General features: G+C 39.3%; 1 protein-coding gene across 4 annotated transcripts in view; it reads left to right on the top strand.

Moving 5' to 3' along the window:
- MAPK6 (mitogen-activated protein kinase 6) overlaps window positions 1-24,999 on the top strand; it is a 47,405-nt gene extending 22,406 nt beyond the window's left edge. For 3 of the 4 annotated variants that reach the window (XM_070422731.1, XM_070422712.1, XM_070422722.1), the window contains exons 2-6: window positions 8,018-9,198; window positions 9,484-9,628; window positions 15,225-15,389; window positions 20,950-21,151; window positions 22,621-24,999. In XM_070422731.1, coding sequence (XP_070278832.1) covers window positions 8,644-9,198; window positions 9,484-9,628; window positions 15,225-15,389; window positions 20,950-21,151; window positions 22,621-23,722 — 2,169 coding nt within the window. In that variant the 5' untranslated portion in view covers window positions 8,018-8,643 and the 3' untranslated portion in view covers window positions 23,723-24,999. Of the gene's footprint in view, window positions 1-8,017; window positions 9,199-9,483; window positions 9,634-15,224; window positions 15,390-20,949; window positions 21,152-22,620 lie in introns of those variants that run through there. The other variant, XM_070422741.1, reaches the window with a different exon arrangement.
- The last annotated feature ends 248 nt before the right edge of the window (window positions 25,000-25,247 follow it).

Below are 25,247 nucleotides of genomic sequence, written 5' to 3'. Positions count from 1 at the left end.
TCGAGACCCAGACCCTGCTGGTCCCACCCCTATTGGGTGAAATCCAGACCCAGCTGGCCCCACCCCCATCAAGCTCCACCGGATGGGGGGCGCAGCCTCAGGTGGCCTGGTCCAGCACCAGGGTGGGGGGCGCAGCCTGAGGTCCGCCGGCCCAGGCTGGGGGGGTGCACCTTAAGGTCCCCGTCAAGCGCCGCCGGGTAGGGGGCATGGCCTAAGGTCCCCCGGCCCGGCGCTGGGGCGTGGGGCGTGGCCTGAGGTCCCCTGGCTTGGTGCCAGGGTGGGGGATGCAGCCTGAGGTCCCCCAGCCTGGCGCTGGGGCGGGGGGCGCGGCCTGAGGTCCCCAGCCTGGCGCAGGGGCAAGGAGCGCGGCCTAAGGGCCCCTGGCCCAGCGCCACGCAGCCTCAGGTCCCTGCCGATTGCTCATTAAGGCTCGTTATGGGAACTCGGCCTCTGTTGTGGGCGCAGCCATCTTGTTACTGCATGACAGTCAATTTGCATATTCCCTCTTTATTAGATAGGACTAGAGGCCTGGTGCATGAAATTTGTGCGGGGGAGGGGGGGTTGTCCCTCAGCCCAGCCTGCACCCTCTCCGGGACTGCTGGCTCCCATCAGTTCACCTGCCTACCTGCCTGATTGCCCCTAACCACTCCCCTGCCAGCCTGATCGATGGCTAACTGCCCTCCCCCTCCAGCCTGGTTCCCTCCAACTGCCCTCCCCTGCAGGCCTGATCGATGCCTAACTGCCCTCCCCCACTGGCCTGGTCCCCCCCAACTGCCCTCCCCTGCAGGCCTGGTCCCTCCCAACTGTCCTCCCCTGCCGGCCTGATCGCCCACAACTGCCCTCCCCTGCCGGCCATCTTGTGTGTTGGAGTGATAGTCAATTTGTATATTACCTCTTTATTGGATAGGATGACCTTTTTAAGGTCAGAGGCAAATTAAAATGTATTTAGGTAAAGACTCAGGCAGTTTAAGAAAGAAGTTGGAAATGGAAGAGAAGTGGTTTTTTAAAATATATTTTTATTGATTTTAGAGAGAGGAATTGAGAGAGAGAAACATCATTAGCTGCCTCCTTCACAACCCCCTACTGGGGATTGAGCTGGCAATCTTGACACGTACCTTGACTGTGAATGGAACTGGTGATCTTTTGCTGCATGGGAGGACGCTTAACCAACAGGCACACTGGCCAGGGCTGGAAGAGAAGTTTTTAAAAATTGGATACTTTGCTTGCTGCTGCTGTGTAATCATCTGTCTTTGACTTCGAAAGTTTATGTAGCTAGCAGTAGTTCCTGATAGTAGGCAAAGCCTGTTAGTCTTTGGTGTTTTAATTTTAAAGTTCTCCCTGCCGTCCCAGGTTTCTAAGATCATTCACTGACACTGATTGCACTCTGGGGCTCTTTTAGGTCCAGATCCTGAGAGGGGTTCCTGTTAACTCTTAGGACTATTCTACATTAGGAGCAAGGGCTTTGTTAAGAATGCATATGAGCAAACAGTTAAGCCAGCCTTTGGGCTTCTCTGCCCTAGAAACTTAGTAGCTTTAATGAGAGCTTGAGACTTGAATTTAGGGAAGGGTGACTGCTGCAACACCACCTCTCTGTGCCAGGGTTAGGAGTCAGTCCTGGGTGAATATAAGTAGATCTCAACCTTTCCCTTCTCCCCAATAGCAGCTGGGGTTTTGGCTGAGAAGATGTGAGGCTGGCTGGATTCCATTTCACTCAAATTACTCACTTGACCCTGGAGAAGAGCAAAATAGGCAAGAGCTGTTGAAGAGGGAGGAGGGGGAGAGCTGTCAATGAGTTTGATCAGGCCAGGTGACCCATATAAGCATTTATCCTGAGAAGATGCAGGGTGGAAGATGGAGGAGAGAACCAGAAAAGTAACTGTTAGGCATAAGGCCCTCATCTCAAACTTGCTTTGCACATCCAGGCTCCCTTACTGACTGACCCAGGCCAAGTTGTAACTGGATAAGAGGGAAAGACTATCCATTTTCTATAGAATGGAGGTGATGGGACAGAGTGAAGTTATTTCTTTTGCATTTTATAACTTTACTTTTTACACTTTGGCTTGACTCAGAGTACCTGTATTTCTCTTGGTCTGGGGGCTAGGCTAAATGACAAGAAAGCAGGAGGTAATTTAGGGAAGAAAGGAATGCTTGATGAGACAGTTGTGTCTAGTGTAGTTCCAGGGAACTGTCTTGCAAGCTTAGGAAGCTGATACCCAGCCTGGGCTACATAGAGAGTTTTTATTTCCTTCTTATGGTGGATCGCTGAAAAAAAATCACTGGTAAAGCATAAAGCCAACTTCAGTCTTATAAATCATTCTCTGTACTTCATTTTATTCATCAAATTGTTAAAAACAAAACAACATTGACCCAGCTAATTAAAACTTAGTGATCTCTCTCCAAGCAACACAGTATCAGCACTGAGGTTGGTAGGAATGGGTAACATTTGGAGGTAAAGAAATGGGAAGGATGCTGGGAAGGGTCATTTTAAGTTAATATGTCATCTTAGTTTTCTTTTTCTTTTCTTGAAGTGTGTGGAAAGTACACAATGATGTGGAACCCCAGATCTTTCTTAAGTGTAAGCCTTGAATGTTGCTTTTATGAAGTTAAACATGAAAGATGGTAGAAAAAATGGTATAAATGGGACATTTCTAGAGGTTGTTGATGTGGATGGAGGATACTCTGACCAGTAGTTTGCTGGTATAGTTGAGTGATGCTAAGGAACTGCATGATTGATGTGAAAGATGGAGATGGTTGGAGAGATCAGGATTTGTAATGCAACTGTTCTGAGGGTCAATGTGGTAAGGAGAAAGCTGTTTTCATGGTCACTACGAGTGAGCATGGGAGGCTTCTGGCTTTTTATGGCTCCTAGAGTACACATACATCCTGATCTCTCTAATTAGGTTACATCTCCCAGTGTAGGCTCTCATAGCATCCTGTGCCATTCCTTGGTAGCACTTGTCCCCTTTGCATTCCCCTTCTTCCTGTATTACTTTATTGTCTCCATGAGGGCAGGGCTCAAGTCTGTTTATAGTTACCACTAGAGGCCTGATGCATGAAAATTTGTGCAAGAGTGGGCCTTCCTTACCCCTGGTGCCGGCACCGGCTTCCCTCCAGGACCCGGGCTTCCCTCCTCCGGCCGCCCACAGGAACCCGGGACCCCGGCCAGCTTCCCTCTGGCCCCGACTTTGTCAGGAAGGACGTCTGGAATGACGTCAGGAAGGATGTCTGGTCTAATTAGCATATTACCCTTTTATTATTATAGACTAGAGGCCCAGTGCACAAAATCGTGCAAGGGTGGGGTCCCTAGGCTTGGCTGGTGATCAGGGCCTATCGGGGCTGTCTTGCCCAGTCCCGATCAGGGCCAGGCCTGCTGCTGGCTGGGGCATGCCAGCCGGGGGCTGGGAGCCTGCCCCTTGCCAGGCGGGGCCTGCTGGCTGCTGGACGGGGCCTGTCGGGGCCTGTCGGACTGGGGGAGGGGTGGGGGAGGCACTAGGGGAGGTTGGCTAGCCATGGGAGTGCACTGACCACCAGGGGGCAGCTCCTGCGTTGAGCATCTGCCCCTTGGTGGTCAGTGCACATCATAGCAACTGGTCGACTGGTTGTTCTGGTCCTTTGGTTGTAACAGTAGCTTAGGCTTTTATATATAGAGAGATAGATTTTATCCCTGGTGCCTAGTATACTGACACGCACATAATATATAAATTAGCAAATACTTGCTGAATGAGTGTGGCTAATTTACTGGATCCACTTTATCATGCAGAGATATAATATTACCTCCAACTTACTGATTAAGGTGGGCTTACTTTTCAAGCTCCTGGTTGAAAAGATGCTCCAGTAACTTTTGGTGTTAAGGATGTTGAAGAACTTTGAAGAATACAGAACAGTGAGGCAGATAACTGTGCAAACACTGTCATTGTAAATAATGGGTTCTCCCCTCTCCCCAGTTTTATTGGTGTAGTCCTCACTTTCTAGTAGAATTGCAGTTTTGTTGATAAATATTACCTTGTTTTTTAGAATGGTCTCATATTTATGAAGTCTGTTCAAGGCTTTCAGTACTAGTATCATCATCATCTGAATCCGTGAGGACTGCAGTTCTCAGCATAGGCACAAACTCCTACCTTTCCTGAGATGATTTTTTTTTTCCTGAGATGAATTTTTACCCACCCTCTACCCCTGTGCAGATCAGTCACTGAGATTTCTGAGAAGGTGTTTTCACCCTTGTTTCTGATCTGAGATGCTTGGTCTCACTAAAATTTAAAGAGGGCAGATGTGGATGGGAAGGGGTTCTTGAGAGATCTCACTTTCATGGCTGCAATTCCTACTATAGTGCTATTCTGTCAGATAATAGTGGTGTCGTTTTTGACAAAGCTCTATTTGTGCTGGACTGTGATTGCTCTATTAGTGAACTAGAAGCTTAAGAGAGTACTTAAAGATTTTACTGTTCTTATGTTAAGTCTATAGAACTGACTTAAAGTGCATTTATAAAAAACTTAAAACTTGAGCTTTAAGGAATTATCTATATTAGGGCAGAAAGGTAGGGGCAAGCATTCTACTTCATGTGGAAACTAGAAATAAAAAATTTCAGAAGTACTGGAACCTTTGAAAAATACTGTTTTTCTAGGATATTTGGTAGTATCTAGGAAGTATCAACAAGTATACAACTAGAAAAAATTAACAAGGGGACACATTAATTAAAGTTCTTTAAAATATGAAGTATTTTTTTAATTCAAAAGTTAATTTGCAAACATTAACTTTTAAATGTTTTACTACAAATTGACTGACAAGCTACAGAATTTTTAGGAGTCTGCTTGTTTTCTTTTTTTTTCCTGATTTCTGAGAAGCAGACAAAAATTTGCAAACTGAAGAAAGCATCTCTGTTATAGTAAAACAAAGAAAGTTATTATGCTGTTGCTGTCCTTCATAATATTAAGCAGATACAAGAAGTACTCATTTATTAAAAGAGCTCAGGGATAGTAAGTATCAATTTTTGTTAAATAGTCCCTGAGTTCTTACTATTATCAATTTCTCTTTCACATAATTTTTCATGTTTGTTGATTTCTCAGAATTGAAGATTTGCTCACTTTGAGGCAAGTGCTATATCTACACTAATCTACACTAATAAAAGACAAAGATGCTAATTGACCGTACCTCCGCTATGCCCCCAAGCCACACCCACCAGCCAATCAGAGCAACTATGTGCAAATTAACCCAACCAAGATGGTGGACGGCAGCCATGGAGCTGGAGCAAGAGGGAGGCTTGGTTGCCCCAGCGATGGAGGAAGCCAAGCTTCCCACCAGCCCTGAGCCGGCTGTGGCTTCCGCTCATGGCAACAAAGTTTCCTTTATAGAAGACAAATAAATCCCAAATACTTGCTTCCAGCCAGCCTCCAAACAGCTATCAGCCCCTCACCCAGGCTGGCCACACCCTCATGGGGTGAGGGTCCCCTCTGGGGGGCTTAGCCAGCCTGAAAACGGCCCTCAGCCCCTCACTCAGGCTGGCCAGGCACCCCAAGGGGGACCCCCACCCTGAAGGGGCTGTGGCCAGTCTGCAAACAGCCATCAGCCCCTCACCCAGGCTGGCCAGGCACTCCTATATAATAAAAGAGTAATATGGAAATTGACCCTAATAGCAGAATGGGAATGACTGGTCACTATGACACACACTGACCACAGGGGCAGATGCTCAATGCAGGAGCTGCCCCCTGGTGGTCAGTGCGCTCCCACAGGGGGAGCTCTGCTCATCCACAAGCCAGTACAGCAGTGGTGGTGGGAGTTTCTCCCGCCTCCTCAGCAGTACTAAGGATGTCAGACTGCAGCTTAGGCCTGCTCCCCGCTGCCAAGTGGACATCCCCTGAGGGCTCCCGGGCTGCCAGAGGGATGTCTGACTGCCAGCTTAGGCCCAATCCCCCGGGGAGCAGGCCTAAGCCAGCAGGTGGTCATCCCCGGAGGGGTCCCAGACTGTGAGAGGGCACAGGCCAGGCTGAGGGACCCCCCGAGTGCACAAATTTTTGTGCACCGGGCCTCTAGTATTTTTTATATTCTTTTATTTCCACATGTAAAGTATGTAGGAATATGAAGCAGGCGAGAAATTAAGCCAGATTATCTGTTGTACAAAAGCTTTACTACTATGAAACAGCTGATGTGTTTGAAAGTCCTAGTGGTTCTCTTAAGTCATGGCTGAAGGTGATTGGAAGTTGTCACATCATGTTCAGAATGGGTTGCTTTATTTCATACTTGATACAGTTTCTTGTTGTCTTTAAATGATTGACCCTTTTCCTAGCAGGTTTGGCTCATTGGATAGAGCATCGGCCTGTGGACTGAAGGGTCCTGGGTTTGATTCTGGTCAAGGGCATGTACCTTGGTTTCAGGCTCCTGGTTCTGGTCGTGGGGCATGCGGGATGCAACCAATCGATGCGTCTCTCTCACATTGGTGTTTCTCTCTGTCTTTCCCTCTCTCTTCTACTCTCCCTAAAAATCAATGGAAACATAACCCAGGCAAGGATTAACAAAAACAAAACAAACAAATAAATGATTGACCTTTTGAATAAAGGAATATTGCACCGGTGCCACCTTTTAGATCAAAAGTCAGCAATAGTAACCCTTTCCATTTAGGGATTAGGCTGTATTACTTGCATATACATTTAAATGGCTACTACATTGGCCTTCTAGTTCTTTCTTAGACATGAGACACACACTCACCTTCAGTGCTAACCCCTCAATCTGGAACACTCACATAGCATCCCTAAGGCCCACCCACTCCCATACTTCCTTTAGAGCTTTGTTCCAGTACCACCTTATCAGATAGGCATTCCCTGACCACCCTCCCTGCCCCCTTTTGTTTTATTTTTTCCACAACACTTACTGCCTTCTGACATCTGTGTGTTTTGTTTATTTATGGCCTGTCTTTCCCCACTATAATATGAGCTCTTCATATACAGACCACTCAGCTCTATAACATTCAATTTTTCATACTTAAGTTTTTCAAAAGGAAATAACATATTAAAGATATATTTGAAGCATACTGTGTAATCCCACCCTGATTCTAATCCAGTGATGGCGAACCTTTTGAGCTCGGCGTGTCAGCATTTTGAAAAACCCTAACTTAACTCTGGTGCCGTGTCACATATATAAATTTTTTGATATTTGCAACCATAGTAAAACAAAGACTTATATTTTTGATATTTATTTTATATATTTAAAAGCCATTTAACAAAGAAAAATCAACCAAAAAAATGAGTTCGAGTGTCACCTCTGACACGCCATCACTGTTCTAATCCCTTCCCTTATTCCTCAAGGGAAGTTATGAATTTATTATCAGTCACATATATTTTTTTTATAGTTTTGATATATGCGTATGTACCCATAAAATAGCATTATTTTGCATGTTTATGAACCTGATATAACTAGTTTCAGCATGCACATTTCTGTCTGCAATTTGTTTTTGTGTATATTTAGTGATTTCAACCATTGATTTTTACTATTATATAGCAGCCCACTAAATGAATATAATTCATTTATTCTATTGTTGAAAGTTGAGCTGTTTTTAATATTTTGCCATTACCCAAAAATGTATTTTGTATGTTAATTTTATAATGTTTCTGTAGGAAGTGTTCTTTAAAGATAAATTGCCAAGAATAAATAAATACATGTGCTATTTATTTATCCTTTTGTGTTACTAATGTTTTAACCCTAAAAAATTCTAAAGAATTCTGTAAAAATACTCTGAACTTCCCTTCCTTTACTTGTTGGCATTTAAGAAATGATATAACTTAATAAGCTTAAATATTACAAAGAATCTAGTGTGGTGGGACCTGGAGTCTTGAGCCAACACATGTGAATTGCTTACAACACAGATAGCTATTTTTGATTGCACATAGTCTTAAAATTTAGTAACTATAAAATAAGTTTAATGTATCAGTAGTAGTTTATAGCTAAATGTCCAATTCGTGTCACTTTGTAGAGTTGAAGAAAAGAGCATTTTCTGCAGTGGTAACTATTCTTTTTTCTCATCTCCTAGGTTGTATCAGAGTAAGATGGACGGTAGCTTTGATTGTGATTGTGGTGAGCTGGAGCCACCTGATCACTAACAAAAGACATCTGTTAACCAACAGCTGCCAGGGCTTCCTGTTGAAATATACAGCAACAAAGGAAGACAAGAAGCAAAACGGAAATAGTGCTTACCAGCACCTTAGAACGATGCTGCTCAGGACCAGTCCAACACTGAATGTATCTGCACTGTGAGGAGAATGTTCATAGAAGCCTGTTGTGTGCATATTTATTCACATTTTTGTTAAATGTTAAATCGTTTAGCACAGTAAATCTGAGTGCATAGTATGTCATTTCATTCCGTTTGAGTTTCTCGAGTGTTTTCTTTAAATGTCTGCAGAGTTGCTGCCCCTTTCTTGAACTATGAGTACTCCAATCTTTTTAATTCTCAATATGAGGAGAGCTTTTTGAGCTTTAAATCCAAGGGGAACTCAACGGGCCTGGTTGGCATATGCAATGAACATCAAGAAACCATCTTGCTGTGGAAGCAAAATTGTTTTTCTTCTCCCTTTTTGAAAGATCCTTTTGATGCCAGTTTTCTTCCTTGTTTACACAGTTCAACAATTCGAAAGGAAAAGGCAATAGTAGGGTTTCAAAATGGCAGAGAAATTTGAAAGTCTCATGAACATTCATGGTTTTGATCTGGGCTCTAGGTATATGGACTTAAAACCATTGGGCTGTGGAGGCAATGGTTTGGTTTTTTCTGCTGTAGACAATGACTGTGACAAAAGAGTAGCCATCAAGAAAATTGTCCTTACTGATCCCCAGAGTGTTAAACATGCTCTACGTGAAATCAAAATCATTAGAAGACTTGACCATGATAACATTGTGAAAGTGTTTGAAATTCTTGGTCCTAGTGGAAACCAGTTAACAGATGATGTGGGCTCTCTTACCGAACTGAACAGTGTTTACATTGTTCAGGAGTACATGGAGACAGACTTGGCTAATGTGCTGGAGCAGGGCCCTTTACTGGAAGAGCATGCCCGGCTTTTCATGTATCAGCTGCTACGTGGGCTCAAATATATCCACTCTGCAAACGTACTGCACAGAGATCTCAAACCAGCTAATCTTTTCATTAATACTGAAGACTTGGTGCTGAAGATAGGTGACTTTGGTCTTGCGCGGATCATGGATCCCCATTATTCCCATAAGGTACGTGGAAAGCCAGCTCAGACAGACCTTGATTGGTGTACATCATTAGGAATACGTACTTTTGTATTTCCTTTATGTATTGTGGCAGAATTTTTCGTTATTTATATTAAATTTTACATAATACAGTACCTCTTTACTTTTTATCCTCACCTGAGGACATGCTTAGAATCAATAATATTTTAGGATTTCACAATTATGGTTATTTTTTGTTTGTTTTGTAGATCCAGGATTCTTTACTATTCTGCTAAAGTAAAAAATTAAAGTATATTTTCATTTCTTTTTCAGGGTCATCTTTCTGAAGGATTGGTTACTAAATGGTACAGATCTCCGCGTCTTTTACTTTCTCCTAATAATTATACTAAAGCCATTGACATGTGGGCTGCAGGCTGCATCTTTGCTGAAATGCTGACTGGTAAAACCCTCTTTGCAGGTTAGAAAGTTAAAATATATGGGGTAAAATTTCAGAAAGAAATAATTTTGTATGTAACTATGAAGAAATACTTATCTAAGACTTAAAACAATTTATTATAGTCTGAAATTGTAAAATGTAAAGATTAAATGGTATTTTTAATATTTTAAAAGTTGAGAAAACTTATTCACATAGTCACTGAATTGTTTACTCAGTTAATTTAGTGAAAATTATAGTGTTCTGCCCTGGCTGGTTAGCACAGTTGGCTAGAGCATCATCACTTTATGCTAAGGTTGTGGGTTCAATCCCCAATCAGGGCACATACAAGAAGCAACCAAAGAATGCATAAATAAGTGGACTAATAAGTCAATGTTTCTCTCTTTCTCTCTCAAATCAATACATTTTTAAAAAAGAGTTCTAGTGTTCTTTTGTATGTATTTCTTAAATATAATTTTGTATTTCTTAGATCCATGACGCTTGTTGGTAATCTGTGTCAAATGATATCTGAGTTGCCTAGTTCTGTCAGTTTTTGTCACTTCCTGGTGACATTTTTTAGTTATTACTGAAAATCTAGAAATTCTTTCTTTGCCTGCCCTGCCCAATCATCCCTGTTGTTTGAGGTGCCATATCCTGTTGCCTGCCTACTGTGGTCTTTCAGAATCAAACAAACCAACTCAGATATATTTTGCTGAATTTAGTGCTATGAAGGAATCTAAAGTGTGTGTGAGAGAGAATTTAGTCAAGATGGGAAGGGGCAAATAATCCATGAAAAACACCAACTATCATAAAGCAAAGTTTTGAGTTGGTATAAAATTACTTAGTACAGACTCTAAAAGCTACAAATGTAGAGAAGCTATATCAGTAATGGCTGAAATAGAAGACATAAAGGAGTCAAAGGATTTTTCACTATATAGGAATAGTGAAGAATTTTGAAAGGTGAAAAGAGAGAGAGAAAAAGTGATATCTGTTTATGGATATCTGTATAAATAAGGGCATGAGCCTGTTATACATGAATCAGTGAGAAAAGTTTGATGAAAACAAGGTATCATATTTATGATTGGTTAAGATGGGGCCAGAACACTTAGGAAGTAGGCAGAGGAGTTTCCGTTTGAAAAAGTAGGAAATAGTAGAGTACTGAAGATTTTTTGTTAGAGAAGGGATGTGTTGGTGACGTGGGTATTTTTCTCTCTTTTGACTACCTTTTTTCCTCTGTAACCAATGTTAGAGTGGGCCTCCCACCATTCCAATTTGTATTAAGAGCAGAAGGAAGAGAATGGAACAGAGTCTGCTTACAAAAGTAATAAAAGAAAGATTAGGGTGCATAAGAAAGCTTTATTGAAAGGATGATGTATATAAGTGCCCTTAAATTTTTTTGATACTGATACTTATAGCACTCAGCTTACCTACATTAACTAATCTATTGGAATTTTCCCCCCCTAAATTTATCTGGAATTTCTTTCACGATGTGTGATAGTGATTAAATTTCATTGTAGAAAACTGTGAGAAAATACCAGTGATTACTGGAAATGAAATTGTTAAGTGGATTGTATTTTTTCTGAGGAACAATACTGTAATTGCAAGTTATATTCCAGCATATATAAAATAATTATTTTATTATTTGTTGTTCTGTGACAAATTACCTCAAAACTTAAGTGGCTTAAACAACAAATAATTATTATCTCAGAGTTTTTATGAGTCAGGAATTAGTGGCTTCGTTAGCTAGTTCTAGCTCAGATTTGCTTAGTCAAGATGTTGGTTGGGGTTTCAGTCATCTGAAGGCTCGCTGGGATAGGAGGTTCCACTTCTAGATTGCTTACTCACATGACTTTAAGCAGGAGGCCTTACTCAGTTCTGACTGTGGGCTTGCTTGAGTGTCTTCACAATATGGCAGCTGGCTTCCCCCAGAACTAATGTCCAAAAGAGAGCGCAAAGAAAGTTAATGTATCTTTTTTTAAGAAAGTTCACATACCATATAGTTCACCCCCTTAAAATGTACAGTTCAATATTTTTTTTAAGTATATTCACAGGATCTAATTTAGAACTTTTTTCCCTCCTGAAAGATACCCTGTAACCATTAGCACTGTTACATGAGAACTCTTAAATTTTTGAAGAAATTTCACACCGTTTTCTAAAGCAGTTGTACCATTTACATTCTCGTTAGCAGTGTATGAGTTCCAATTTCTCCATATTATTACCAACACTTATTTAAAGTGTGGTCTGTCCTATTGTCTGTCTTTCGGATGTGAGATAGTGATATGAAGTAGTATTTTATTGTAATTTTGATTTGTATTTCCCTAATGATTAATGATTTTGAGCATATGTTTATTGGCCATATCTTCTTTGGAGAAATATCTATCCATTACCTACTTTTTAAAATATATATATATGTATATATATATATTTTTTAAATATAGTTTATTGATTTTTTACAGAGAGGAAGGGAGAGGGATAGAGAGTTAGAAACATCGATGAGAGAGAAACATCAATCAGCTGCCTCCTGCCCACCCCCCACTGGGGATGTGCCCGCAACCAAGGTACATGCCTTGACCGGAATCGAACCTGGGACCTTTCAGTCCGCAGGCTGACACTCTATCCACTGAGCGAAACCGGCCAGGGCAAAATATATTTTTATTGATTTCAGAAAGAGAGGGAGATAGAAATATCAATGATGAGAAAATCATTGATTGGCTGCCTCCTACATGCCCCCCACTGGGGATAGAGCCTGCAACCCAGGCATGTGCTCTGTCCGTAAATGGAACCGTGAACCCCTGGTTCATAGGTCAATGCTCAACCACTGAGACCCGCCGGCCAGGCTATCCAGACCCATTGCCTACTTTTTAATTGGGTTGTCTTTTTATAATTGAGGTGTAAGAGTTCTTTACATACTCTGGATACAGATCATTTATTTAGATACATGATTTGCATGTATTTTCTCCCATTCTGTGGGTTATCGCTTCATTTTCTTTTTTTAAAATATGCTTTTATTGATTTCAGAGAGGAAGGGAGAGGGAGAGAGAGATAGAAACATCAATGATGAGAGAGAATCATCCATCGGCTGCCTCCTGCATGCTCCCTACTGGGCATTGAGCCTGCTACCTGGGCATATGCCCTGACTGGAAATTGAACCGTGACCACCTGGTTCATGGGTTAGTGCTCAACCACTGAACCACACTGGCCAGGCATCATTTTCTTGATGGTGTGTTTTGAAACACAGATGATTTTAATTCTGATTAAGTCCAATTCATCTGTTTTTTTCTTTTGTCACTTCTGCTTTTGGTGTCGTATCTATGAAACTATTGTCTAACTTCTAAGAGTTTCATAGTTTTAGCTGTAAATTTAGGTCCGTGATCTATTGTGAGTTAATTTTTATGCATGGTGTGAAGTAGGGGTCCATTGTCATTCTTTTAACCTGGATATCTAGTTATTCCGGCACCATTTGTGGGAAATATTATCCTTTCTCTTTTGAATTGCTCTGACCCCTTTGTCAAAAATCATGAATGCAAAATATCTTTTTGTTACTTAGACCCAAAAGTGACACACTGTCACTTGAGCTTTATTTCATGTGTTAGAAGCAAGTTACTAAGTACACCTAACATTTAAGGGGAGGTGAATTGGATATCACCCTCTGAAGAGAAGACTATCAGAGCATTTGTGGACATATTTTAAAGTTATCACAATAATATTGTATCAAGAAAGCAAAAATTTAATTTGTTTAATTTAAAATCTAGGTAATGCTCCAAGTTGTATGAAATGGGGTCAGAATTTACTGCTGTACTGATTAAACAAAGATAGTGTACTTTTAAATGTTCATGTAGTATATTCAGATATTGTTTACATATAGCAATAAAAAGAATTAGATAAAAAAACAAACCACCTCTAAATAGGATAACTTTTATTGTCAACTCATGTAAACTTGAAACATTTAATGGAATTATTTGTGAAAGTATTTGAAAGATCCACCTGTAGTTTCCTTCTAATGCTTTATTGGTAGGTTTGTGAACCGTTCGATAAAAGCAGCATGAAGAGAGATCTAAGTGTTTATTAGGTATAGGCATCTCAAATGAACCGAGCAATAAAATGGCAGGGACTAAGCATTCATTGGAAATCTATGTATTTTTAACCTATAAGAAGTGTCCTGGCCTTATTTTTGGTACTTAATGTATCAGTTGGATCTCTAATAGCTTCTCAAAACTTTCTTTTTCTGCTGTCTTCCTCATAGTAAAGCAGCCACTTTTTAGTTGTTTAGGCCAAAATCATCATCCTTCACCTTGTCAGTACAAATCCTGTGGGCTTTTCCTTCAAAATATATCCAGAATCTAACTGCTTGCTATTATCTGTATTGCTACCCCCCACCCTCCAGTTCAGTCAGCTAATATTTCTTTCCTGGTCTAATACAGGACCCTCTGCATAGCTTTCCTGCTTCAATATTTGCTATCTATAGTCTAGTTACCACATAGCAGCCATAGTAGTTCTCTGAAAACAGAAGTCAGATTATGTCATTTCCCTGCTTAAACTAATGGCTTTCCATCCAGTTCAGGATAAAGCAGACCCTTTGTGTTCTCATCTTAGGCTGGGCTCTGTTTCTTTGCTCTACTCTTCCTCAGCTACACTTGCCTAATTGTTAGACATGCCAGGCCTACTCTCTCCTCAGGGCCTTTGGGCCTTTTCCCATCTTCCTGGAATTTCCTTTATCCATATGAATATATGGTATGTTCCCTAATTTCCTCAACTTTAAACTTCTCAGTGAGGTATTCCTTGATCATCTTCTATGTATTAACCATACCCCCAACAATCCTGTGTTCCCCCTTAGCATACTCTATTTTTCTTCATAGCATTTGTCATCATTTGACATAAATGTTTACATTTATTATCTGTTTTTCTCCACTAGATTGTAAACTCCATGAAGGTAGGGACTTGGTCTGATTTGTTTCACAGCTATAGTCTAAAGTGCCTTGCTTATAGTGGCACTCAGGAAAAATTTGAATGCTGAATGAATTTCTAGAAATTAGTGGAAAAGCAAAATGAATGGTTGTGGGTTTTTTTGTTGTTGTTGTTGTTGTTGTTTTTTTGTCACTCATTTAGCCCAAAGTCTCCTCTTTTATTTAATAGTGGTCCTGAAATGCTAACTGAGCCTAACACATAATCATAAAACTTTCTGTTTTGCAAATCTAGTTCAACCTTCCATTTTATTGATGATGAAATCAAGTCATCACCATGTTAAGTATTCCCAAAGTTACATAACCAATTAGGTAGTGGTATAGCTAAGACTAGATTCCAAGTCTCTTGAATCCCAATTCATTGATTCCCCTCCTCCCCCCGACTACTTTGATACCTTAACATGAGGCCAGACTTTCTTATGGAAATAAAGAGCTAAAACTAAATATATTAATAACTAGAAATTGAAATAGATAGGCTTTTTGAGAAGATTAATGATATTAAAAAAACAATGAAACCTGCTGATTAATGATTCAGTTAAAACCATTTCTTCCCCAATGGTCATTACAATATTTAAGTTAACTTCTTAGAGCTTTAGAATGTTTATTACCAAATATGTAAACATTGAGGAATGTGTTTGTTTATATTATATTTGTTGTGTTTTTTTTTTAATCTCATTCAGGTGCACATGAACTTGAACAGATGCAGCTGATTTTAGAATCTATTCCTGTTGTTCATGAGGAAGATCGTCAGGAGCTTCTCAGCGTAATTCCAGTTTACATTAGAAATGACATGACTGAGCCACACAAACCTTTAACTCAGCTGCTTCCAGGAATTAGTCGAGAAGGTATTGTGACTCAAGAATAACCGTCACAAAGTGTGTGTGTGTGTGTGTGTGTGTGTGTGTGTGTGTGTATGTGTGTAAGTAGCAGGATCTGTGTAGGAAGCTTTAGCTTTTTATCCTTAGATGTATGACTTTCTCTTAAAAATAGTCTTTAGATATTTAAGGCATACCTAACACTTAAACTCTCACTTTCTCTTTCTTGGCCTGGCACTTAAGCTGGGATCTGTTTTCTTTTTTTTTTTAAATATATTTTATTGATTTTTTACAGAGAGGAAGGGAGAGGGACAGAGAGTTAGAAACATCGATGAGAGAGAAACATCGACCAGCTGCCTCCTGCACATCTCCCACTGGGGATGTGCCCACAACCCAGGTACATGCCCTTGACCGGAATCGAACCTGGGACCTTTCAGTCCGCAGGCCGACGCTCTATCCACTGAGCCAAACCGGTTTTGGCTGGGATCTGTTTTCTTTGCTCCTTTGAATCATTTTCCACATTTCAAAAAGTTCATACCTCTCTCCTGGTTCTAATGCCTTTTACTTTCCCAGTTTATACCTCTATCATAGGTGAGCATATTGGATCACTGGCTTTCACTAAGCTGAAATGGAATCCTGTGAGGGTTATATAAATAAGTATAAGTATGAGTAAGAATGATTTAGGTATGAAAAAGTGAATTTAGTTGGGTGGGCGGGGAGGGGAGAAGCAAAGGCTTCAGGACAAGGAGGAAGTGAAGGAATGAGCAAAACCGTGCTGAGCAAACACATTACATAAGTTTGCAGATTGGTGTTAGTATTAAGTGCTAAAGTGAAAGTTTGTGCAAGCTTGAAAGTAGTAGGAACTTGGGGAGAATCAAAACTTTGGTGACCACTAAATCAATTTCATATCTAAAAATACTGACTATCTTTAGATTTGATATAAATAAGATACAAAAAGCTTTAACTTTTACTAGTATAGTAATCTATCATAAAAACTTTTTTTTTTTTTTTTAGGAAGAGCATTAGACATGAAAAATATCTTCTTTAAAAGTTGATTGTGTTTTATATCTTTAAGAATTATATTAAGAGACATCAGTGTCAGGATTATAGTTCTGTCATGAATCACAAAGTTAGAGATATGTAGTTTCCTAAACATCTTTTTTTTTTTTTTAATTAAATCTTTATTGTTCAGATTATTACATTTGTTCCTCTTTTTTCCCCCCATAACTCCCCTCCTTCCAGCTCCCACCCCACCCTCCACCCTCACTCCCCACCCACTGTGTTCATCCATAGGTGCATGATTTTTGTCCAGTCACTTCCCGCATCTCCCACACCCCTTTTCCCCCCAAGAATAGTCAGTCTATTCCCTTTCTATGTCCCTGATTCTATTATAATCACCAGTTCATTCTGTACATCAGGTTATTTATTCACTTGATTCTTAGATTCATTTGTTGATAGATGCATGTTTGTTGTTCATAATTTGTATCTTTACCTTTTTCTTCTTCTTCCTCTTCTTAAAGGATACCTTTCAGCATTTCATATAATACTGGTTTGGCGGTGATGAACTCCTTTAGCTTTTCCTTATCTGTGAAGCTCTTTATCTGACCTTCAATTCTGAATGATAGCTTTGCTGGATAAAGTAATCTTGGTTGTAGGTTCTTGGTATTCAGCACTTTGAATATTTCTTGCCATTCCCTTCTGGCCTGCAAAGTTTCTGTTGAGAAATCAGCTGACAGTCGTATGGGTATTCCCTTGTAGGTAATTGAGCCTCTTTCTCTTGCTGCTTTTAAGATTTTCTCTTTGTCTTTTGCTCTTGGCATTTTAATGATGATGTGTCTTGGTGTGGTCCTCTTTGGATTCCTTTTGTTTGGGGTTCTCTGCGCTTCTTGGACCTGTAAGTCCATTTCTTTCTCCAGATGGGGGAAGTTTTCTGCCATTATTTCTTGAAATAGGTTTTCAATATCTTGCTGTCTCTCATCTTCTGGCACTCCAATAATTCTGATATTAGACCGCTTAAAGCTGTCCCAGAGGCTCCTTACACTATCTTCACACTTTCGGATTCTTTTTTCATTTTGCTTTTCCAATTGGGTGTTTTTTGTCGAATCTTTTGTTTGATTCTTGTGCTCCTCTGGTCTGCTATTGGGTATAATATTCTTTATTTCAGTCCGTGTATGCTTACTTTCTAATTTCTTTATCGTAGCATCGAGGGTCTCATTAGTTTTCGTGAGGTTCTGCACAAATTTATGGCAAGCCCTCAAAATTGCGATTCTTAGCTCCATATCCTCCATTTCTGTCATGTTTTTTTGTCTCCGCATCTTTTATGCTTTCTTGGTGCACCCCCTTGTGGTCTCTGTGCGCAGTCTTGTTCTAGCCAAGCCTTAATTGTTGTAGTTAACACTAGAGGGGTTTGACCACCAGGCCGACTGGCTATAGGAATCAGCTGTATGGAAAACGTCTGCCTTCTGGGGAGGCGCTAGTCCAGCCTTTGCCTGAGGCGATCGGCAAATGGCTGTGCGCAGGGTTTGGGCGGGGCGGGATCAACAGGGTGGGCGGAGGGAGCAGTTATGGCCACGCTCAGTCCCGTTCCCAGAGGCTCTGCTTCTCAGAACCCCGGCAGCCGCTGCAAACTTCGGAGAGAAAGCTGCCCTCAGGTTCCAACTGATGCCGGATAATCCCGCTTCTCCCGTTTGAGTCTGGGTCCCTAGAGACTCGCCCGGATCTGGAGCCCAGAGTCTGAGACTCACTCCCGACAGAAAACGACAACCGCGCCCTCAGCCACCAGCCCGCTTTGCGCGCGCACCTCGGTACCTTTGTATTTTCCACACTGCGCCGCCTCTGAGCCTCTATTTGCTGTTCTCTTTCCTTCTAGTTGTAGAGTCTCTCTTCAGCCAGCCTTCCTGTGGTTCTGGGTGATGTCCGTTCAGTCTTTTAGTTGTATTTTTGAAATGGTTGTTTGCGGCAGCGGTCTCCGGTGTTTACCTACGCCGCCATCTTGGTCTCCTCCACTTTCATGTGACCTCCTAAACATCTTAAACATCTGAATTATACACCCATTATTCATATTACCAATTCTGATTATTGTATGTGGTTCAAGTGGGTGTGTGTCAGTGTTTTAAAGTAGCAACTGTTTTGAGAGGTAGTTAGGCACTAGATTGCAAATCATGTTGACATTGTCTCCTTCCCTCCCCCCAGATAGATGTGCTTGGAACTCATATAGTAAATGCCTAAATAAAAAGGAAGCTGCTGTATTTAATTTCAACAGGTTTTGTGGGCTTCCTTTTAAGTAGTTCTACATTCCTAACCAGTCTTCGCTGTCCTCACAATCAGATTCCATTGCTGGTTCTCGTGCTCCTAATCTTATAGCCCTGTCACGACATCCTGTTCATAACTGAATAGCAGTCACATAGCACTTGACTATGCCTCAGAGTTTCTGTGGGAACGTTTTAAAAATGCAGACTATTAAGTCAAAATCCAGAGGTGGGGTGGGGACCAGGGCAGGTATCAGTGTTTTTAAAACCTACAGGTATGGCCCTGCCAGCCAAGTTGAAAGACACTGCTTAGGGATCAAGTGGTTAGGCTCTATTGCTCTGTCTTATCAAAAGAGACAAGCTAGAAATATAGGACATTGCTATTAAAGCATTGTGATCTAGCTAAATTTGAATCTTCTTTTTGCTACCCTCATTAAGGTGGGACCATGTCTCAGTCAGCTACAAACTAACCTGAATATTTGGCTCATGGCTGGAATTTATTCAGTATGTGTTGAACGAGAGGCTTTGATAATGGATTCATTAAGTTAATCATTGGACAAATATCCTTGGTATTCACAAGGGGCAGAACTGTGCTCACTACTGCAGAGTGTTAAAAGTTCTTAAAACTAAAGATCTACTTCATAGATATGCTCTATATGAATTAACACATTAAGACTACTAGGTCCCTTTCTGGGTAATGTCTTTAGATGAATACCTTCTTTTTCATTTTCCTCCATCATACTTACTTCTCATCCTCCCTTTCTCTGTAGTTTACCACATAGATCTATATCTTAGACCCATTTCCTCTAGAGCAGCGCTGTCCAATAGAACTATCTACAATGATGGGAATGCATATACTGTATATGCATACACTCTGGAGCTCAGCGTGGCTCCCAAGTTTCTTATTTCTTCCTCTTTTTATTTGCTGCCTATAGTTCCCAAATGCTAGGGATTTTACAATATATTCCTCTTGTGTAGTTGAATATATCTCCTCCTTCTCTCTGAGAATGGTGATTGTGCTGCGTCAACCACCCATGATTCTGTGCTTTCCAGTCTCTCTTGCCTTGAGACATGTGGGCCCAGGGGTAATTAAGACTGACTTTTTTTTTGTTCAGGAGAACCAAGCACAGTTTGATTTATTGTGAAATGACCTCCTAGGTTAGGGTAATATAATAGAGGAGAGGGGGAACAAAGGAAGGAATCTCAGCCCTGGGTCACTGAGGGGTATGAGCCTTATTAGGTTTCTTCTCTTTAGTCTTTATTAGACTTATCTGAGGGTTGAATGAGCTTAATTTTAGAGAGAAGGGCTATCTTTTCCTTTGAGACAGAAGGTAAGGATAATAGGATGTGTGACAGCCCATAGTGAAGAAGCAGGAATTGAGATAAATGTGAAGTGGGTTTACCTGTTGAGACTGATAGGGTAGATTGAGAGCATAAAGGGATAGTGTAGAACATTGCTGAACACAATAGCAAAGGCTAAATTGAAATTCTGCAGTATGAATTTGTAGTGAGCCAGATATATATGTGATTTTCCATCTAGCTCTCATCAGTACTATATGGCTAGGAAGCAAAGTAGATGGTGGAAATGATTCAGAGTTGAAGATTGATATAAGTTATAAGACATAGGAATGTGTGGTGGTGTAAGAGCAATCTTTAGGCTGGTGATAGTGTGGTTCAGGCGGGGTAAGGAGCTTAGGAAGATCTAACAGTCTGAGTTAGTAGGAAGAATTAGGTGTACAGTAGTTCCACCAGGGCCCTAAAATGATCAAGTGCATTATGTAATATGCTGGCATGAGATTGTTGTGAACAGAGATCAACAAATTAGTATAACAGCTAGTCAGTGAGATGAAGGAGGAAAGGAGAAAGTCTTTATTAAGCACTAGATACTATGTTTTTAAATTTTTATACCTTATAAGATATCTCTGTCTATCCATTTTATACATGAAGAAACTGAAGTTCAGCAAATTTAAGTAACCTAGTGAATCAGTGAAGTTAGTGAGTTGCAGAGCTGAGATTAGGACCTATGTATTAGGTTGAGCCACATGAAATTGCTGTTATTTGACCATTTTTGACTGACAAAAATGGTAGTTTCATATGGTTCATATTAATATATTTCTTTTCTTTTATAATTTACCATAAAGTGAGATTTGGAGTACATTTCAAATTTTTGCTATGTTTATTGAATAAATGTCTTTTCTTTTTAATATATATATTAGATAGGCTAGTTTTATTTCTCTGACAAAACTTTAACTTACCTTATAATTGTATAGACCTTTTTTATTTCCTTTATGAGTTGATGGACCTTCAGTTTAGTTAAGGAGTTTTAACTCTTTCTTTTGCAGCACTGGATTTCCTGGAACAAATTTTGACATTTAGCCCCATGGATCGATTGACGGCAGAAGAAGCACTTTCCCATCCTTACATGAGCATATATTCTTTTCCAATGGATGAGCCAATTTCCAGTCATCCTTTCCATATTGAAGATGAAGTTGATGATATTTTGCTTATGGATGAAACTCATAGTCACATTTATAACTGGGAAAGGTAAATTGATCCTAAATTAGAAAAATATTTATTGTATTTTTAGTAAATCATACAGTGAAGTTTATTTTTAAATTATATAACAATGTAGAGTTCTTAAAAATTTAGTAAAAGTCTCTTTGGGTTTAAAAGATGTTAGATGAGAAGAATCAACCTTATACTATATCTCCATAAGTATCTCAAATTTTTACATATAATTCATTATGTCATAGGATATAAATTATGATATTTATATTGAAATGTTTTTTCTCATGACAAAATTTATTTTGAAATGGTTAACGTAAGTTCAGTATAAGGAACTTTTCTAGTCTGAACCATATAAGACATCAAAATGTATACTATTATACATTTTAGTTAAAGGATTTCTTCCCTCTGCCACCTTTTAGGATTTCTAAATTCTAGAGAAGTTGGATATAATTATCTTAAAAGTGGGTTGGTAACATATAATAATGAATCAATATTCAGGTGATTTTGTTATTTAGTCAGATTTGGGAATCCCCAATGACAATCTTAAAAACTTCAAGAATTCATATATTTCTGTATTTAAAAGAAAAATGATTGCCAATTAATAAAGAAGTTGTTAATGTTGAAATTAGTTTGTTTACTCATTGCATATTTTCCTCCTGAAATGTGGAGGTATTTCTGAATATGTTTACACACATCTACCAACGTCTTTTTTTTTTTCTTCTTCCACATGGACATTTCTACCACATATATACACATTCTTTTCAAATATACCCAGATGTATTCCAATCTCTTCATTTTTTATCATACTTAGTTGAGTCATCTAACCTCTTTTCTGTTCCCACCTTCCCATCTCCCCAATTGTTTTCGTGTGTGTGTCTCCACCTGCCTCTACCTGGTCATGGTGTGGTCACCTTGCTGTGATGTGTCAGTGGAGGACACTGCAAGGATACTGCATTCAGTAGCACATACACATGGAGAGTTTCTTTTCTACTCACTGGTGATGAGGTCCAGGAAGCCTCCCTCTCTTTCTAGTCTGCCTATTACCAGTAGAGAGAAAATCTGTAAGAGGCTTGATTGAGATTAGAGATCTGCATTTAGTGGCCATAAAGTGTTTTGTCTCTGTAAAACTGTGCTGGAATTAAACTATCGACATGCCACCCACTCAGATGTTCACCTGAAGTTGTATTTAAGGTGGATGAAAAATAGAGAAAAGAGGAAATAAGTGTGAAATTATAATTGGTCTTATTTAAGAATGGAGGTCCCAGAATTTTTTATTATATATTTCATTGGTAATTACCAAATATTGCTTCATATTTTTCTTTATGCTTACAGATCTCACCTGTCTATTAAGATTATAAGTTCCTGTAGGGCAGGGAAGGCTTATAGCTTTAGACTCTATTATCCTCTCCTAGGCCTATTACAGTGCTTTCACGTAAAGGGCACTCAGTGAATTTTCAAATGAAATTTGACACCTGGACTAACACTAATGTATTGATTTTTTTCAGATACCATGATTGTCAATTTTCAGAGCATGATTGGCCTATACATAATAACTTTGATATTGATGAAGTTCAGCGTGACCCAAGAGCTCTGTCTGATGTCACTGATGAAGAAGAAGTACAAGTTGATCCTCGAAAATATTTGGATGGAGATCGTGAAAAGTATTTGGAGGATCCTGCTTTTGATACTAATTACTCCACTGAGCCTTGTTGGCAGTACCCAGATCATCATGAAAACAAATATTGTGATCTGGAGTGTAGCCATACTTGTAACTACAAAATGAGGTCATCATCATATTTAGATAACTTAGTTTGGAGAGAGAGCGAAGTTAACCATTACTATGAACCCAAGCTTATTATAGATCTTTCCAATTGGAAAGAACAAAGCAAAGAAAAATCTGATAAGAAAGGCAAGTCAAAATGTGAAAGGAATGGATTGGTTAAAGCCCAGATAGCTCTAGAGGAAGCATCACAGCAACTGGCTGAAAAAGAAAGGGAAAAGAACCAGGGATTTGACTTTGATTCTTTTATTGCAGGAACTATTCAACTTAGTTCACAACATGAGCCTACTGATGTTGTTGATAAATTAAATGACTTGAATAGCTCAGTGTCCCAACTAGAATTGAAAAGTTTGATATCAAAGTCAGTAAGCCGAGAAAAACAGGAAAAGGGAATGGCAAATTTAGCTCAATTAGAAGCCTTGTACCAATCTTCTTGGGATAGCCAGTTTGTGGGTGGTGCAGAGGACTGTTTTCTCATAAACCAGTTTTGTTGTGAGGTAAGGAAGGATGAACAAATTGAGAAGGAAAACACTTATACCAGTTACTTGGACAAGTTCTTTAGTAGGAAAGAAGATACTGAAATGCTAGACACTGAGCCTATAGAAGATGGGAAGTTTGGGGAGAGAGGAAATGAGGAAGGATTTCTGAATAACAGTGGTGAGTTCCTCTTTAACAAGCAGCTTGAATCCATAGGCATCCCACAGTTTCACAGTCCAGTTGGGTCACCACTTAAGTCAATACAGGCCACATTAACACCTTCTGCTATGAAATCTTCCCCACAGATTCCTCATAAAACATACAGCAGCATTCTGAAACATCTGAACTAAAACACTCAGCAGACATTTCTCTTTGTATTCTTCATGAAATGTGTTTGTCTTTTTTATTACTAGTGTTTAAGTCCATTTTTTTACTTGAATCAGATGGTTTCATTTAGAAAGGATTTTATTAGTTCTTGGTTTTTAAAATCCAGACTTTTTTCCTACATGTGAGATGGTTTTCATTTTAACTGGCATGTCATTTGCACACAAAAATAAAGAATAGAGCAAAATAATGCAATGCAGGAGGAGACAAAAGAAATGCACTAAGACAAGTAAAAAACATTCTCTCATAGAACAATGATCTGTTTTACAGGAAACAAAAATCTTGCCTTGAAATTTACACAGTGAGACTGTATATAATTGCATGGAAATATCTATTTTTTTCCTAAAACATTTTTCATTCATGAGTATTTTCAAGTTTTTCATACTGTACATGTTTCTTAAAACACATGATACCAGCAGCAACTGAAAATGAATGCCGAATTTGGTACACATGTGTTATCTACCTCAAGGTAACAAAAGTATGTGGCAAAACATATACCACCCATAGTGCTTCACAATATGCACTTCTATTTAGCCAGCGTTTATTGTAGTAAACTATTCTTAATAAGATTCACTCACCATTTATAAATGTTCTGGTATGCATTCTTTATAGTGAAGTGTTATTACATCATCACATCTTATTTATTTTAGCAAAGCAGTATATTTTCTGTATTTAATTATAAAGAGTTAACTTAGTTTTTGAAATTTATTTACAAATACACTTTTTCCATTTGGCACTATGGTTTGTTGCCTACTTAGCTGAATATATAATGTCAGCTTATCCTAAAGGCTGTCCCTGTACTTAATTTACTTAAGTATTCATTTTAAGTAAAGTGCTCACTGTGTATAGGAATTTGTATTTTGGAGGTGCTTGATCTATCTACAAAGAAAAATTAGGAATTACTTTATTATAAAATGCTCCTAGAAGTCTTAATTGTGTTTATTTTTAAAAAACAAATGTAATGTTAGACTTGTGTGCATGGAAATAATTAAGGTACATCATAATTGTAGTTTAAAAGTTGTACATGATAAGACATATTTTGTTTTTACTGTATGTTTTTACTGAATGATCTATTCCCCATCCTAAGGCAAGCATGAATAAAATTAGGTTAAATGTAGCATGTGGCATTGCAGTCTCTTAGAATTTGTTTCATCCATTTTATTTTATTGAATTGAATACTGTCTGTATCTTTTTTTGGTTATCCTGTTTGAAGAAAAATGACAAATAAAACATGGCCAGCAAATATGGCTCCTGTATAACTTTTTAGGTAATTAAAATTACCTGCTAGAATGAAAATTACTAGCAGAATCTGTATTTAGTTCCACTTTCCAGCATTTTTGAATTATGGCTATAGTTTAAGCTATATTAGACTAAAGGCTTAAAAGAAAAAGGTTCTTTATCTCCATGCAAAATCTCTTGACTTACCTTCACATAATTAAATGGAATTAAAGCTTTCTGTAGTCATGTGCTGCTTAGCGATAGGAATATGTT

Source organism: Myotis yumanensis, unplaced genomic scaffold, assembly GCF_028538775.1.
Source record: "Myotis yumanensis isolate MYYU_CA2020_CCGP unplaced genomic scaffold, mMyoYum1.0.hap1 SCAF_1, whole genome shotgun sequence".
NCBI classification, from domain to species: Eukaryota; Metazoa; Chordata; class Mammalia; order Chiroptera; family Vespertilionidae; genus Myotis; species Myotis yumanensis.
Note: the sequence above shows the minus strand (reverse complement) of the source record. Positions and strands in the feature narration are given on the sequence as shown.